This window comes from Babylonia areolata, chromosome 14 (genome assembly GCF_041734735.1).
Source record: "Babylonia areolata isolate BAREFJ2019XMU chromosome 14, ASM4173473v1, whole genome shotgun sequence".
NCBI classification, from domain to species: domain Eukaryota; kingdom Metazoa; phylum Mollusca; class Gastropoda; order Neogastropoda; family Buccinidae; genus Babylonia; species Babylonia areolata.
In genome coordinates, this window is record NC_134889.1 from 2945743 (window position 1) to 2963659 (window position 17917).

The 17917-nt window shown below is 41.3% G+C and overlaps 3 protein-coding genes across 3 annotated transcripts in view; 2 read left to right on the plus strand and 1 right to left on the minus strand.

Annotated features, from left to right (window-relative positions):
- Positions 1-7256, minus strand: part of LOC143289734 (spectrin alpha chain-like) — a 104314-nt gene extending 97058 nt beyond the window's left edge. The window contains 1 exon segment of the mRNA XM_076598817.1: positions 7137-7256. The gene's annotated coding sequence lies outside the window, so the exon portion shown is untranslated.
- Positions 7257-7671: 415 nt separating this feature from the next.
- On the plus strand, positions 7672-12426 carry LOC143289735 (uncharacterized). Its single transcript, XM_076598818.1, has 3 exons — positions 7672-7748; positions 8436-8816; positions 10958-12426. Exons 2-3 carry the CDS (start codon positions 8591-8593, stop codon positions 12424-12426), a joined length of 1695 nt encoding a protein of 564 aa, XP_076454933.1. The 5' UTR covers positions 7672-7748; positions 8436-8590.
- Positions 12427-12636: 210 nt separating this feature from the next.
- LOC143289736 (uncharacterized) lies at positions 12637-17699 on the plus strand. The gene is made up of 2 exons (XM_076598819.1): positions 12637-15255; positions 15936-17699. Exon 1 carries the CDS (start codon positions 12637-12639, stop codon positions 13798-13800), a length of 1164 nt encoding a protein of 387 aa, XP_076454934.1. The 3' UTR covers positions 13801-15255; positions 15936-17699.
- The last annotated feature ends 218 nt before the right edge of the window (positions 17700-17917 follow it).

Genomic DNA, 17917 nt, shown 5'->3' on the forward strand with positions numbered 1-17917 from the left:
CATTTTATTTCTTTAAAAGTCACGATCACATTTTGAAGGGAACAACATGTATGTCTACAAAAGAGAGAGATGCGCGTACTCACACACCCACACCCACACCCTTCTAAACTTTGTTTCATTACCTTCAAATATGTGTCATTGTTCAAACATTATATTCATAGTTTATATTATTCATAGTTCTTCGCTTTTATGCCTTTGAAAAGACAAAACAGGTAGCTCTTGTTGAAGTTGTTTAATTCCTTGAGACTGTGGGCTTTAACTCACAGTCAGTTGTCTTTCATGGTCTTTTTTCCCCACTCCCACCCCAAAATCATTTTATCTGGTTATGTACCAGTACCCACAATCCACTAACTAAATCATACCCCACAGAACAATCACTGATCAATCATCATGTAATAAGCATGCATCACCCCTGAAAATGGACTACCACTACTTAACCCTTGAATGCAAAAAAACAAAGAAACAGCAAGTGGTGTTTCAAGTCATAAATCAATATAAGAACAATCAACCATATACTGGGAAAATAGTCTTGAGACATACATAATATGATAATACAGCCTCTCTGGATCATCCCCCCCCCCCCCCCCCCCCCCAAAAAAGAAGGGAAAATAGTCTTGAGATACACATTTTACAGTCTGTCTAGATCAGGGGGTTTTTTTGTGTTTTTTTGTGTTTTTTTTAGGGGGGGGGGGGGTGTTTTTTAATAGGAATTTTCAGACTTCCAGTTATTTCCCCGTGTTTGATGATGTCATCAGTGATGCAACTATGAGTATGACCATGGATTATATATGAACAGCAGTCATGCGGTTAAATGGTGAGGTGAAAACAATCAAATAAGAAACAGCCCACTTAAATATTTAGTACACATTTCGGTGTGAAACAGAGAGATGCAGACCATGAACTCAGGGGAAGATTTTAAAAATCAATTCATATATATATATATCTTTTCTTCCAAACTACAATACACTATATATAGACAACAGCTCCTGATACAGTGATAGTGAAACATAAGTCCTTACAACAAAAACAAGAATGAAGAGGAAAGCATTTACCGTGGCACTGGCAGACACGATTCCTTCACGGAACACATACAGAAAGGAGAGAATTAAACTGTATAATCCATAGAAGAGAGAATACGCCAATGACAGCAGAAAAATCAGCAACAAAAACAAGTCTGGATGCTCTTCCAAAAACGGACAGTTGAACATGGGTTTTGCTGAGTCTTCTCTTTTTCCCCCATTCAAGAAAAACAAGTCGCTCTAGCAGTTCTGGTTTACAGCACCCAACGTCTGCACCCTTTCTTTTTATTGACCAAACCAAATGTGAAGGTCGGAATCTGAAGCAGCCAATCGCATCTCCCGTGGTCACTGTGACCAGTTTTTAGGCAACTGCAAAACACCAACTTTGTTACACACCTGCGCACATGCATGCACACACACATAGACATGTAAAAGAACACATGAAAACATGCGTACACGTGCATGCACGAGTATATGCACAGCATGTGTGCTCGTCTCAGCACAAGAACGCAGCACACATACTGTTACAACTCAAACAAACACACATGCACAAAAATCCCACAGTAGAACTACACTACCTGGCAGCAACAGGCGAGAAGACTGAAGAGAAGGTGCAATGACTCAATGAGTGAGAGAGGGGGGAAATCACACAGTCCTGGCACAAGAGCTGAAAGAGAGCTCTGTCAGTGGCAGGCCAGTCAGCCCACTTATGCCTCCTCCCCATCTAATCAATACTTGTGTCTGGAAGCCCTGGCCCTATGAGCCATCAAACAGCACACACTGCTAGCACTACCAGACCTGGCCCCAGAAACTCTCTGGAATCAGCTCTTCCCATGAATTAATGATGGCTGCTCTGCTGTTTGCAACACTGGCTATGCAAGTGGTGTTCTGTTGCTGTTGCTCGTTTCGTTTCCATATTATTCATGATGAAAACAAGCGTAATATATATATTATAGATACATTTTTAATATAAAAACGTGTGTGGCGCTTCACACTTCTCTTTCCTTTCAAACTGACAAGGATTCCAGGGTTGTAATACTCACACATGGAAATGTCACACAACACAAACACAGTGTAATTTCTTTCATTTTTTCATTCAATATTTTTTTAGGAACAACAACAACAACAACAAAAAAGCTTTTCCAATCTTTGATGCTTATTTTTTCCAGCTGTCAAATCTGTCTGTGATACAACAGCTCTTCAGCCAGCTCAAACCTTTTTTGTTGTTCTACTTTTTTTTCTTTTCTTTTTTTAAATCTTATCTGACTCTTTTTAAATCTTATCTGACTCTGAGTATCTCTTTTTATCAGTATAATACATCCTTCCACTTTAGTTTTTCATATATCCACACTCTGGCCAAAAAGTTCAGGTCAGAAAGGGTGAAGATATTCCAAATATGATACATGAGAAAAGCATTTCTACAGTCAGGATTGAGAAGGCAAAATTAACATGAAAAAAGTTTGGGTGGCTCAGTAACAAATCCCCTCAACAATGGCATTTTTTGGTATAACTTTTCACTGTTTGTTTGTTGTTTGGTTGTTGTTGTTGTTCTTCTTCTGTTTTTGGTTTTTGTTGTTGCTGTTTGTTTTTTCAGGAATGGATATCTGATATGGAGTGCTGTTTTTTGTTGCTGGTGGGTTTTTTTTGCTTGTTTGTTTTTGTTTTTGTTGCAGGGTGTTTTTTGTTTGTGTGTTTGTTTTTTAGGGGGGCTGTTTGTTGGGGTTTTTTGGTTGTTCTGCTGTTCTTTTTTTTGGGGGGGGAGGGGGGTATCACAAAAGAGGGAGGGGCAGAAGGTATGCAAGAACACTTCACAGAAAACTATTAGTAAAACAGGTTAATGAAGATGAAAATACCTGCAAACATTTTTTTCAATCAGCCACATAGTATAGGCTAAAATGCTAATGGACATCCAGGTGCAACACATTTTTAGGAGGCTTGAACATCAACTATCAGCCATAATCAGTGCAGCAGCAGCACCTTTTCTGTCCAGTTTCTAGGTTTGTGAACATCTGCTACCTTCAGTTTTCCACAATGACCATTTTGACTCCCAGTGAGGTACTCCTATCGCCAACTTTTTACTTCCAGAACATTTCATCCTTGAAGAAGTGGTAACCAGTAACATACTGATATAGTTCCTAAGTCACAGCTTTTATCCAGGGGACATTTTATTCTGCATTATCCTATCATCTTCCATATATTCAAGTCCTTTTCAGTAATCACTTTCAAGGGTGTACATCCACAATGACAACAAAAGGACGAATGTCCTGACCCACCCAAACATCATCCAATATTTGTCCTCTTCACACCAAGAAAAAATGGGACATTGAAACCAATCACTCAGTCAGTCAACACATTTTCCAGGTCAAGTGAAGTCTAGATAAGGCTATAATAAAAATGAACAATGTATCATAACTCAATATCAGGATCAGTATGTTACAACTGAAAACACCCCTGTACTCTGAAGAAATTTCACTGGATGGTAAATAAAAATGAAATCTTGAAAATCAAGAATATGCCACCGTTGTCTCAAAGCTGAAATTGAAGAAAATAAATATCTTGAAAAATGAAGAATATAAAAATAAGAAATTTGGCCAAGCACAGCAAACCGATAGGCCAAGTTTGCATCAGTTTGACATGGTACAGTATATGACACCAAAATGAATGCTTTCTCACTTTCTACCCATGTCTCTCTCCCTCTCACCCCCTCCCTGTTTCTCTCAGGCATTCTGTCAAAATCCGATTTAGAGAAAAGCAATATTTTCTAACATGTTTTTATTATGTCCATTGATAAGCAGTCACATCCTGTTTAAAGACTTGAATTCTAAACAACAGAAAAACTAAAAGGCTCCATGTACAGTTTACCAGCACTGATGTTCATAGTCATTGTAGTGACCACAGCAATGTGATCACAGTGGTTTCTTGCTCCAAAGTGTTGGACTTAAATGTTTACTTCCTTGAATCATCAAGCATTGTTCCAGAAAATCAAGCCAAAAATCTCTGATCCTCGAAAACCAGTGTTTTCTTGGTATTTCAGTTTTCAGTTTCTCAAGGTGTCACTGCATTTGAACGAATCCTTATATGTTACACCACATCTGCTACGTAGATGCCTGACCAACAACATAACCCAGCACATCCAGTCAGGCTTTGAATGCTTTTTCTTTCTTTTTTTTTTTTTTTTTATATACCCATCAGAGTGAATTTCTTAAACATTTTTTGCAAGAGGACAACACTTTTGATGCCATGAGTTCTTTTCCAGTGCGCAAAGTATGTGCTGCAAATGGGGCCTCAGTTTATCATCTCATCCAAATGACTTGAGTCTGGTCTCAGTTTGATATTCCAGTTAAACTTAACAAAAAGGGTGAGAGCAGGAATTGAACCCAAACCTTCACCAACACTATATTGACAGATAAGCATCTTAACCATTCTGCCACCTTTCCTAATTTTCTATGTGAAATCAGTCAACGGTTCGATGCACTGCCAATCTTTTTTTTTCCCCCCCAAACTGGCACCCATCATCAAATACTGTAAATGGTGAACATTTTCTGATTTTGATCCTAGGCCCCAAATGAAAGAAGAGAAAGAAAAAATCTGCAAGGGAAGAAAAGAAGAAGCAGACACTTTCCTGAGCAGTGCAGAAAACATTATATACCCCCAATCAATCAATCACTAAGGAACGGGCTGAAAGTGCGCTCAAGCATTCATGAGTGACGATGCTAGTCTTGTTCTGAATGAACCGAAAGTATGTGAAGGATCGACTTGTCTCAAGTGTTTGTTACACATGATGTCCATGCAAAGGACGATGAGCTCACCTATGAAAAAGTAATGGGACTTTTCAGCAATCAAATGATCAGACAGTCTCACCCTTTACTGATTTATGTCCGATGTCCAATGCTGATGTACATCCCTGCACTTTAACTAAGAAAGAAAAATAATAGAACCACTGTGTATCAATTTTAAAACACAGAGAACAGCAGCCAGGAAACAGAGAAAAGACAGGGTGCAGTGGGTGATTAGAAAACTGGACTTCCTGTCAGTTGGTCTCAACTTCAAATCCAAGCATCACCTGGTAGGTGAAAATGGGGATTATTCATATTTCCCAGGTCAAGGAATTGCAATCATGCTGCAACCTGAGCAGAGGCTAAATGAATACTTACAAACCCTTCATCCCAGTCACATATCTGGTGATTTTGACCTCAGATGGGAACAGAGAGTTACCCAGCATGCATCAATCACAATAATCATCATGCTACAGCAATCAGTGTGAGGTTCAAATGAAAGATTACCATCAACCTAAGCTCCTGATTATACTGTATGTTGGTTGCCTTTATCTCATTACTATCAATTTTAATGTTTTCAATCTTTTGTGTTGTTGGAACTTGATGTCAGTGTAAAGTGCTTTCTCTACATTTGCCCCTGTTGTTTAATTTACTGCTCACTGCACATCAGTCCATCTTTAACTTAGTTTTACACTTTCTACTGGGGACGAATTGTATTCTCATTATATCGTACAATACATCAGTGCCATCAGCAAATATTTTAAAGTTGAAACACTTCATAGTATCAGGCAAATGTTTCTTGAGGGGAAAAAATAATAAATAAGCATGACAGTTTTTCAGTTTCAGTTGCTCAAGGAGGCGTCACTGCATTCGGACAAATCCATATACGCTACACCACATCCGCCAAGCAGATGCCCGACCAGCAGCGTAACCCAACACGCTTAGTCAGGCCTTGAGAAAAAAAAAAAAAAAAAAAAAAAAAATATATATATATATATATATATATGTATATATATATATTTTTTTTTTTAATTATTATTTATTTATTTATTTATTTATGTAAGCTTATATAAGCATGACAAAGATTGAATACTACCCTGGGAAACTACATTTAAATTTTGAATTTCTAGAACAAAGAATTTCAAACTTAAAGAACATATTCTTTGATTCCTCACTGCGTGCCATATGAATTCTGTTGAAGTGAGTATTCAATCCATTTGAGAATGAATAAGATCATAGTTGATGCTACAAATGAAATACATAATCCCCTCAGTGAAATTTGGCAATCACTATATGTGTACCACTTATTGAGAATCTTTCTAAAATCAAAACAAGTAACATCAAATGCACAGAGTATCATAAATGATAATGTTTAAAAACAAAAAATAATATTCTCAAATCATATCAAATGCATACTGTTTTAACTGATGAAACTGAACTTTCATGATCAACCTGATGTAAATCCATGCTAATATAGTAATAATTACACTGCCTACCTTTAAGTTTTAAATTTAATGCATCCCAAACCAGGCATAATGGTGATATATGCCACAGAAGTCAGATAAAAATTATGATTAAAAAAAAAGTCTGCAGCAGTGCAAGTTTTAATTAAATTTCATTTATTGCTTCTATCATTTGCTCTTAAAATCATTTTGTCGTTAATGCAATATTTGTACTATTATCCTTTAAAAAAAAAAAAAAAAAAAAAAAAAGGACAATATAATTTAAAGATATCCTTCTGTTGGGTAGACGTACCGAGGGAGGGAGGGGAAGGGTTACAAAAATGGGTTGGGCACCAGCTATGTGTACACATCGGTAACTTATCTTCTTTAAAACTTTCATAGAATATGATTTATTTCCTCATCCTTTATCTTACATTTTAAAGTGGAACAAATTTCAAATCTAGGTTATCGGAAAATAAGTAATTTATTACAATCAGGAAATAACTCTGGGTCTGACTGTGAATCTGTGGTGGGGGGAAAATCCCGCTGAAAAAATCATTGCCGGCGAAGGTAATAATGAAATGGATAGTATTCATTTGACAACAATAACAAATTTTAAATAAACGACAGGCGATCACGCACACCTAACTGTAATGCTATTTTGTGCAAACCGTAGGTTGGTTTGAGCGGATGGATGAATCACCGGCCGTTGGTGTTGTAGAACCACCCAAACGTAGCAGACGAGACTGAATGTCAGACCGATGCACCTGTGCATTCCTCACATAGCTTTACCACAAGAACACATAAAATACACTGTTTCTGACCTCTGTTTAATATAATTCATAAACTTCTACATCAATATTGTTACACTGCCAAAGATGCACCAATATTTTGCCTACCTTTGGGTAAAATTCCGTCAAACTTTACTTTCGAACCGCACAACTCCTGCAAACCAATGCGAAAATCTCTTATGTGAGCGAACACGTATATTTCCAGAATGTTATTGTCAGTTTAAAACTAAGTATTCATGAAACAAATAGCTGGAAAAAAACACACAGAGATTGATTGTGTCTAGTTATTGGTTAATGAACTTATTTGTCCTGTGTACACCCTACAAAAGAAGGGAAATTGCATTTCGTATTGGTTTATATGGGGGTGATGTTCGCAAGAAAGAATAGCACATTTTCACTCAGATTCATTAAATTTAGGATTGGATAGGATATGAAAATATTAGAAAGTGAGTTTAGTATTTGTCTGTTTTGGAGTGCATTAACAAGTAACTATTTTGACCCGTTTATTGACTATTTTTATCATTAGATATCTGCTTCCAGCACTGGTTGAATCTTTCTCTTGTTACCGTTTTTTACCCCCTTTTTTATCATGTTTAAAGGTCACTTCCGTATACACGAAGGCATTCCGTTCAGGCTTGTTGTTCTATCTTTAGCACATACCAGGAACTATTTGGGGTGTCGGAGGACATGTGTCCACGTGAAGCGTTGCCCGGAAATAAGGTGGCAAAAATTATATTGAGAGGATGGCAGGGCTTGACTTAATCCTTTTGACTCCTTGAGGAGCATTGAACCACAACAGCACTCCTCCAACGGACTCGGTTCTGGACTGTCCCCTTTGGCTGGACCCTCGTCCATCATTCTGCCTTCATAAAAACTTGGAACTGGAATCAGATGTTTGAGGCCTGTGAAGGCCTGTTCGTCGTTCAATTAGAAACAGTATACAAGCATGGGTGGCTTAATGATAGCATAGTGGATCATAAATACCTGGAAAGTTAATATCGTCGTCTTCGATGAACAGACTATAAATGAATAAACGAAACGAACTTGGAGATCAGTTTCAGTAGCTCAAGGAGGCGTCACTGCGTTCGGACAAATCCATATACGCTACACCACATCTGCCAAGCAGATGCCTGACCAGCAGCGTAACCCAACGCGCTTAGAACTTGGAGACCTGGCCCAATGAGCGTCTAACCAAGTCTTGAGAGATGACATGGTTGGGGCAGTCACTACACTGTCTGGCAAACCGTTTCATGTATTAACGACTCGCTCCGTAAAGAAGGAACCGCGCCCTTTCAGTCTTCAATGTGATTTGCTAACATTAGGCTAGTATCTGTTCTGTCCCAACTTACTCCAAGTGATAGTTCTGGATTTGTGGTCTTGTAGATTCCATGTATGTATTTGTTGCAGTCACCCGGTTGCCTCCTGTTTTATCTCGTCCTGCTTGCATCTTCTCAATGATCTGTAAACTGCAGATTCAGACCCAGGTCTGTAAATGCAGATGGGACATCTGATTTATATTTGTCGAGAAAATACGTGAAATATAACAGTCGGTTTACAGAGCCATGGCTTCTGGTTCAAGCAGACAGAAACCATTTGCGAGCTGGGTTATTTTCGATATCGAAGCAACAGGTCTAAAACGAAAACCGAGGATCACAGAGCTATGCATGCTTGCAGTGCTGACTGGTGAAGTTCAGTCGACGAGCAGGCAGAGCACCAGAGTTGTCAACAAACTGCAGCTTTGTTTCAATCCAGAAAGCGCCATTGAAGCTCAAGCCAGCAGTCTGACAGGTAGTACAAAGCAATGGAATTGAAGTTATGTGTATAATGTGCAGCTCACCGCAGCAGCAACCGTTCATCAAACATATTTAATATGCATTTTACTAACTTGTAAGAGTACATAGAAAATACATCATATTCATTTCAGTGATATCACAGAGTATAAACAAAATAGATTACAGGATGGTTCACAAGATTATTAAGAAAGTTAATTGTATCATTATAAAGTTCATTTCTCAGCTCCTGAGGCATGTTTCTTTCTTATACACTAGTTAGGCAAGATTCTCACAATTGACACTAGGAATGTGCGTTTTTTGTTCTACCTCAGGGCAAGAGTGGCAAGGTTCTTGTAAGTCAAGGCGAGGTTTCACCTTCAGAGCAACTAGCTGCAATGTAACTTGTAAGGATAAAATTTACTTCCCACATCGCATTCATTTCTTTGCACATGTTGCCTACTCCTTACCATTACCACCTGCGAACAGGAAACCTATCTCTGATTTTTTCCCCCACCAGCCCCATCATAACTTTTATCTTATATTTATAAGATGGGAGCATGGTTAGCCTGCAGTTTTCATCCCCTGTTCATCTTTCTTCTTCTTTATTAAGCTGTAGCACTCAGAAACAACAGGTTGATTGTACTGTCACTGATCATACTGTGGACAAAATTGCAATTTATGACCACATTAAATGCAGATGATACAATCTGTCTTAGTACTGAAAAGTTTCTGCATTAGTTTCTTGTCTTGGAATGGATAGTTAAGCTCAGAGTTCTTTATCTGATGATCTTTTTTTTTTGTTTGTTTGTTATATTTGTCTTGTACTTTACTTTAGGGCTGCTCTCCATGGCGAGATGCAGATGGTGTCACTAAAGTGCAGCACCACCCTTTTTTTCTCTCTGCAAGTGTATTTGTTTTCCTATCAAAGTGCATTGTTCTGTAGAATTTTGTCAGGCTCAGTTCAGTCTAATATCATCATCTTAGATGAACAGACTATAAATTAATAAACGAAATGTCAGGCTCAATCCTTTTGTTGCTGTAGGTCCTTTTTATGTGCACAAAGTGTATGCTACACATGGGACCTTCATTGATCATCTCATCAAGATAACTAGCGTCCACACCACCACTCAAAGTCTAGTGGAGGGAGAGAAAAAACGAGTGAAGAATTTGATCCAGTGCACTCAGATTTTCTTGTTTCATAAGTGGACGCATTACCACGGGGTCACCACTACATAGTGATAAACGAGTTCTTGGAAAACAAACACACACACACACACACACACACACACACACACACACACAGAGCACTTGTCCCTGATCTCATATCAGCATCATGTCTTCAGGCTTTGCATCCAAGATAACAGTTCTATTCACATCTTTTGTGTGTGATAACAGTTCTTACACATCTTTTATGTGTGATAAAATGTATTTTCACATCTTTTGTATATGTCAACAGGTTTATATGTATCTTTTGTGTCTGATATTAAAGTGATAACAAGTCTGTATTCAAATCTTTTGTATGTGATAACAGGTCTATACACAGTAATTATTGTTTTATAATAACAGGTCTGTCACATATTTTTTTGATTGATAACAGGCCTATACAATACACATCTTGTGTGAATGATAACATTACACATCTTTTGTGTGTAATAACATTAATAGGTCTATAGATATCTTTTGTGCATGATAACAGGTCCATACACATATTTTGTGTATGACAATGGGTATGGACACATCTTTTATGATCGATAACAGATCTATACATCTTTTTTTGTACAATGATAGGTCAATACACAGGTCTGTACACATCTTTTGTGTATGTCAGGTGTATACACAACTTTTGTGTGCATTAACCTTTGCTGGCTGTCGCTTTTGACTACACATGGAAGCTTATGCGGGTTGTCCACGACCCATACCACTGTCACTTTTGACTACACATGGAAACTCACATGGGTCGTCTACGACCCATACCTTTAAAGAGACAAAAACCTGTATATTCCCCCAAAGCTTGTGTGTATGACAGGTCTGTACACATCTGTTGTATGATTGGTAACAGGTCTAAGCACATCTTTTGTGAGTGATATCAGGTCTGTACACATCTTTTGAACACATCATTTGTTTCTGATAAGAGGTCCATACACATCTTTTGTGCAGGTCTGTACAACGATGTCCTGGAGCACATGGCGACCTTCACAGACCAGGCGACCTTGATTACGGGGTTCCTGGCCAGGCTCCCTCAGCCAGTGTGCATGGTTGCCCACAACGGTCATCGCTTCGACTTCCCCCTTCTTCAAAGTGAGCTCAGTAGAGCAGAGTGCTCGCTGCCCCCAGAAGCTGAGGTCTATTGCGCCGATTCACTGGAAGCCTTTCGAGTCATGGACGGTCTTCCGGCCCAGCCTGACTGGGTGGTGCAGAGAGAGAAAGAGGAGAGGAAGAGGAAAGCCCTAGCGTGTGAAACCAACGGAATCGGCAGCACCACTTTTGTGGCTACTTGTTCTGTCTCAATGAAACCAGCACAGGATGACGACAGACTCTCAGAGGCGGAGTCAAGAACGGTGACACCCCTCAACAAACGTCAGCAGTGTAGCGTCCACAATACCACTGATCACTCTGCATCAGTGCCCAAGCTCACAAAAAAAGAATCCAGCCTGACCTTTGGTTCTCAGTCCAGTGTTAGTGACTTGCAGCTTGTGGAAGCCTATGAAGCAGCCATTGCCCAGGCTAACACTGAGGACGTTGCTGGATGGGTCAGCCCAGTTGTCATGCCGATGGGCGGTTCCCTGCAGTCTGAGCAGGAGACCACGCCTGTGAAAGACTCCACCGGGACAAACACAGGCCACATACCTGAGCATGTGGTGAAGAACCCTCCACCCCTGTTGGTCAGTATGGCAGAGAGGCAGAGAGTGGCCAGGCAGCTGTTTGAAGAAGAGTCACTTCAGGTCCAGGCTGAACCCCCAAAGGGTACATCCAAACAGGACAGTTTCCTGAAGGACACACCACAACTCGTTCATACGGCAGACGGCGCAGCAACAGTGAGCCAGTTTTCATCTCAGGGGAGCTTATCTGAAGAAAAGACTATAGAAGCAATGTGGCAGGCAGGATCAGAATCAGTTACCTCCCTTCCACCATTCCAGTCTGGTCCAGGCAAACCTGCAGCCTTGCCTCAGGACAAAAGTGTGAGGAGTGTGACAAACCAGCACGTTAGACCATCAGGTGAACTGCAGCCTCCCTCCCTTCAGGTTCAAGGTGAAGCGTCAGGCAGAAAGACCATCGACACATGGTCTGCATCACAGACTCATGGAGACCCCAGGTTGGGGCTTTCAGCATCTTCTTCCACACAAATTCAGGCATCGAAGGTTACATCAGCATCATTATCATCATCATCCTGTGCACCACAGCACAACGGAAAAACAACACTGCTCTCTTCTTCCACCTCGTCCAAATGGTCATACAAGCAGAAGGAGATCTACAAGCGACAGTTTGGAAGTTACCCTGACGTGGCTCACCATGCTGAAGACGATTGCATTACTCTGCTCAAGATCATCATCAGCAAGAGATCAGACTTCATGGCGTTTGTGGAGAATCATGCTGTGAAGTTTGATACTGTGGAACCTATGTACTGAAAAGGGGGCTGGGGTGGGGTCAACCATAACATTGTACTTTAACCAGCTAGTTTTTATACATTTTACGCTACCAGTTTTTGATGCATTGAAGTATATATCTTCTTTGTGAACATTAATATTTATGGATATTAACAAGTGATGACAGCATCCAAACCGAATCAAATATGCATCATTTCATTTCACTTTTAGTGACTCTCTCTCTCTCTCTCTATGTGTATATATATATATATTACAAGATTACAAGATAGTGTTGGATTAATTGTTTCAATCACTTTAACTGAGCTATTCAAATGTATTAGGAATGTCAGGCTGCCGGCGACACAAGTGGACACCCCAGCCAAGATCCTTGCGGTTCTTGAGGAGAACTGGGGAGATCAGCGAGACGCCACCGAGCTTGCCACCACCTTCTTCAACAGGCAGCAACAGCCCAAGGAGACGGTGATCGACTATGCATCCCATCTTCAGCACCTATGGACCAAAGTCAACAAGGCTGAAGATGGGATGATCCAGGTGTCAGCGACCATCCTCCGCGACGCTTTCGCCAGAGGCCTTCAGCCAGCCACACTGAAGCGTGATGTCAGGCGCCTCATCCGCTACCACCCTGACACCACCTTTGAGGCAGCGAAGAAGGAGGCCCTGCGATGGCTGCGGGAGGACAGCCACACCTACAACATCTGCCCTGGCGTAGACAACACCACTGTTGTCCGCCTACAGTCCCAGCTGGCCACACTCGCAGCTGAGAACACCAGCCTGCGACGTCAGCTGCAGTCACCCATGCCAGCACACAGCCCACTGCCTCCACAACCAGCACTTCATCCTCAACGCTGTGCTGCTGAGCACACCCCAGACCTCTCGCACTGTGTCTGGTGTGAGAGGTCTGGCCACACAGAGCACCAGTGTCGCCACAAGCGACGCTACAAGGCCAGGCAACAGAATGCTGACCACCAGCCTGCAGCTCCAGCCCACAACCAGTGTGTTGCCACTACACATACTGGGCGACCTGGGCCCATGCCATCAACTGCACCAGCTCCAAACCAGAGATGCAGGAGACGCAGACGACGGAGGCACCACAGCACCACACCTGACGCTGTGGTCCCACGGATGTCCCCACCTGTCATCAGCCCCGCACCGCAGAGGTCCAGCCAACAACCACCCTCTGTCACGCCTACAGACCCGGTCTCACTGCACCACCAGGGCGACAAAGTGACTGACACTGACACTGACAGTGACAGTGGTATGTGGCTGACCAGGCCCATGCCAAGACCCAGGACACCAACCCAGCGAGCTGCACCAGAGCCGCCTCCACTACCACCAGATCCTGCACCGAGACGGTCTACACGACTGGCAACCAGGACTCCACTAACAGTGTTTTGAGACTGGTCAAACTAATTTTCTTTTGCAGCAGAGACAGTCGTGATGCATTATTCATGTTTTATCAGTTTTTTTAATTATTCTGTTCTTACCTTCTTGCCTTTCCTATGACCTATCATTGTCATATGGCCTATGCAATGCTTTATGTTTTCATGTCTATGAACATGCTACAATAATTCATGCTGTAATTTTGTTTTCATTTTCAGATATTTCTGCACAAATTCATGTTTTATGGAGTTTTTTCTTCTCTTCTTGCTTAACTTAACCTGTGATCTAGCTGGTCACAAGGTCTTAGCAATGCAAAGTATGTTCATAATCTATGCTATTATACATGTATGCTTGTTTACATGCGTGTCTGACAGTGATGAGATAGATTGATAGGCACACAAATGAATGCTTTCCATCTTCATAGTGTAATTCACCAAATTGGGACCCCTTCTCTATATCAAACTCTTCAAAGCTAAGTTAGGATGCATTCGACTAAGTCCAAACTGTTAACTTAACCTCGCTAAAGCCACTTTGAATATAGAAGTAGGGTATTGTTCCTAAGAATGTTACAGTCATTTTACATTCACTTAGCTATTAGTTATCAGCAAAATTATCTCCCTTACCTGCCCAATAATTCTTGTTTGCCCAGCTAAGTCTGCTCACAATAGTTACTTTTAATTAACCATCGCAGACGATGGTTTTCAAAAGATGGGGGGAGGTGTGACCAAGCGCGCTATGTTTGCTCCAACACTATTCACGCACAAGCCACAGCAGACGACGTTTTCCCTCCTAACCCACCACAGAATATGTGACGTCACTCTGCTTACATCATTTTGTCCTCGCCAGACACCTGCTCACAGCTCGCCCAATGTCGCGTCGCGGTACGTCATTGGCTGAGAAGAAACTTGTGTTTCTGTTCCACCGTAATTAATTAATAACTCTTTTGTCAGATCAGTAAACTACTAGTATTATATACTGGCAGAATCGTCTTAATTCCATCTTTAAATCTATTCCATTTATGTTCGCCTACGTGAAACTGATTTAACGCAGTTTGTAATTTTCAGCGACGAGCTCGTTAAAACTGACCCTGTTCAGGTGACTTAAATTAAGATTATAAATTCATCTTAAATAATCAACACTTCATTTTACACTCATTATAAAGTAGGCGTTGAGCTCTTTCTTTTGCAACTTATCCGATGCAAATCGGTTCAGTAATCATCTAGAACTCTGTCACTGAACACCTTGTAACAAGCACAGTTCTCATCAGATTTCTTCAGATTAGTGACGATCTGGTTTGCAGCCCACGTGATTGTCTTTGTAGTTCGCCTAATTTGTATGAATTGGCCGAGCGGGTGATGAGTGGTCACTTCCACACCCGAGCCAGCCGCGGCCAGCACCTGCTCCCTTTGTCTCTTGCCGTGTAGTGGTCAGTGTTGTTCCCACAACAGCAACATCTCGCTACGTATGGCTGTAAGTACTAGTGTGTAGAATGTGTTGATTTGTAAATTGTATTATTTGACACAGTACTTGTGTTTATATGAGTATGTTCAGTTAATTCTTTGTTCAGTTATTGCTTTGACAAGTTAGTCACAGATCGGCTTCGACTGATCTAAATAATTGCCATGTCGTCATCTTCATGGAGCAGTGTTCCATTTGATTCTAACGTCACAGTCAGTGACGTCTCTCGACACAGATAGTTTGTTCCAGAATGTTCTAGTGAGTGCGTAAAGTTCATTCACCACTTAATGGTTAAGCCATGATGGTGCTTCACTTACTATCTGGTCTATCAGTTTGCCAGTATTATATCTGAGCCACTGATTCTCCAGCTTGTTTATTATTCATGTATTATCTTACATGCTGATATCAATTGTACTGCTACAGTGTGCTCAGTACTCTAAGAGGTGTGTAGTATTCTGCTGTTGTGATTACAAGATAGTGTTGGATTAATTGTTTCAATCACTTTAACTGAGCTATTCAAATGTATTAGGAATGTCATTTGATGTCAGCGTTTGGTCTTCACACATTTGCATTATGTTGTTGCGTATCCCAAACCCGAGTGAATAGTCTTTCCATGTGATATGTATACATGCGCTTTATTATTCACTTGTGCAGACATGTTGTGCTAATGACATTTGTTTGTGTCATTCCAGGCACTGTCTTCTCTTAGACTAGTTCTCTTCTAGTCTTCTTCTTCTTAGTCTTCTCTTAGTTCTCTTCTTCTTCTTAGTCTTCTCTTAGTTCTCTTCTTCTTCTTCTTCTTCTCCTAGTTGTCTTCTTCTCTTAGGTCTTCTCTTTTTATGTAAATAAAACAATAGAAAACCCATTTGTGACTGGCCTCTATATGTTCCTGGCCTGTGCGTGGGATCTTGTCTATCCTTTCATTCAATTAATCATATTTAGTTAAGTCTTTTGTGCTGTACCCTTCAGTAACCACTCGGTACACGGCTACATATATATATATATATATATATATATATATATATATATGTGTGTGTGTGTGTGTGTGTGCTTTTTGTTTGTTTGATATTGATAATAAATTGTCCGTTTGGTGTCATATACTGCATCATGTCAAACTGATGGAAACTTAGGCCTATCGGTTTGCTCTGCTTGGCGAAATTTTGCGCGGCTAATGGTGAAAAGACAATTCGTCTTGCCTGGTCCGCTCTGAGCCAATCAAACGCTACAAGCGCTGAATCATTCCTTTGGCCAAGGCTCTCGATGCGATCTTGTCAGGTTTATGCTCTGTCTCGTCTAACGCTTTTTTTTTTGTTATTGAGGGTGTTCATTTGACCTGATTTTGTTGCATGTGGCTTGATTTTATTGTATTCTTACCTTTTGTGTACTCGGTTTGACTCTGCCCCCTCGAATCGTACTTTTTCTCTGTTGGGGATGGGATTTTTCGCTGGGCGCCTAAGCGCAGTTACCATGCCTCGTTCGTCACCCCACAACGGCAGGAGGGGGAACAGGGGGACAGACTGAGCCCATGCCTTCATAGGAACCAGCCTGAACCAAACTCGGACTTAGCCGAGCTCGAACTGACCCTCCCCAATCGGGTTACGCATGCTGAGTCCTCTAATAGAATGTTGAAGAGGCAGAGAACGACATCACGACGAGCCAGCACAGTATTGAAGTGAAGGCTGGTAGCTGTGTCTGCAGCTGCTGTGAGACCAGAGGCTACTCTTTTGCCGAAAGTGTTTAACCTCTGGTCGGTGAAGAGGCCAGGCGGAACAGAGGAAGGCACCCCGTGTCCTGATTAACCGGACGCTGTTCCCACAGCTCATTGGCCCTGTGGAGGAAAGCGTCGAAGAAGGTATAAGCCGTGGAAACCTGGAGGAGGCAGCGGCGGGCCAATTTGTCCCACTCTGCTAACGTTTTAAAAGATAGAGTAGCTGAAGTGGGGAAGGTGGTGCACTGTGAGACCAACATCTTGTCCTGCGTGGAGGGCTCCGCTTCCCTGTAGGCAGGGTGGTCCTGTGTGTACAAGGACCACATCCCACCTTTGGAGGAGTCTTTAAGGAACTTGCCCAGGGGGAAGGTGCCGGGACAGAGAGAGACTCCCTGCCTGGAGGAAGGATGAAAGTAGCACCCCTGACCGTGCGGATTGACTTATTAAGCCATTCCTGTACCATTTCTGGCACTCTGAGTTGTCTGGTGGTCCTGGAGTTAAGAGTCACATGGCCTAAGGAGGGCCAAGGGTGACAATGTAGCTTAAGGGACTGACTCAGCATGCATGATTAACACTGTACCGACCAAATCAGTTGCATTACATACAGTATGATTATTGCTAAACTAAGAAGTCATATGCACATCGATTTACATCATCAAAAAGAATATGTAAGCATGAATGTTGATATATAATCATAGATAAGAGGCTATACCAGTCTTGAATAAAAGCTAATTTGTGTTTGCACATTTTTTTCTGTCTTTGTTGCTGTGTGCACATGTCAAATGAGCGGTGTAAGGACAGGCCCGGCGCTTCCTTTTTTTGAGAAAGTGTATGGGTTTGTTCCTGTGTACCTTTTATTTACCTGTGTGCTTGCTGAATTGGTAGCATAAGCAGCACTGACTTGAAGATGTGTACCTCGTGAATGGAGAGAGTTACAACTCTTTACTATTTGTTAATCAGAGACAC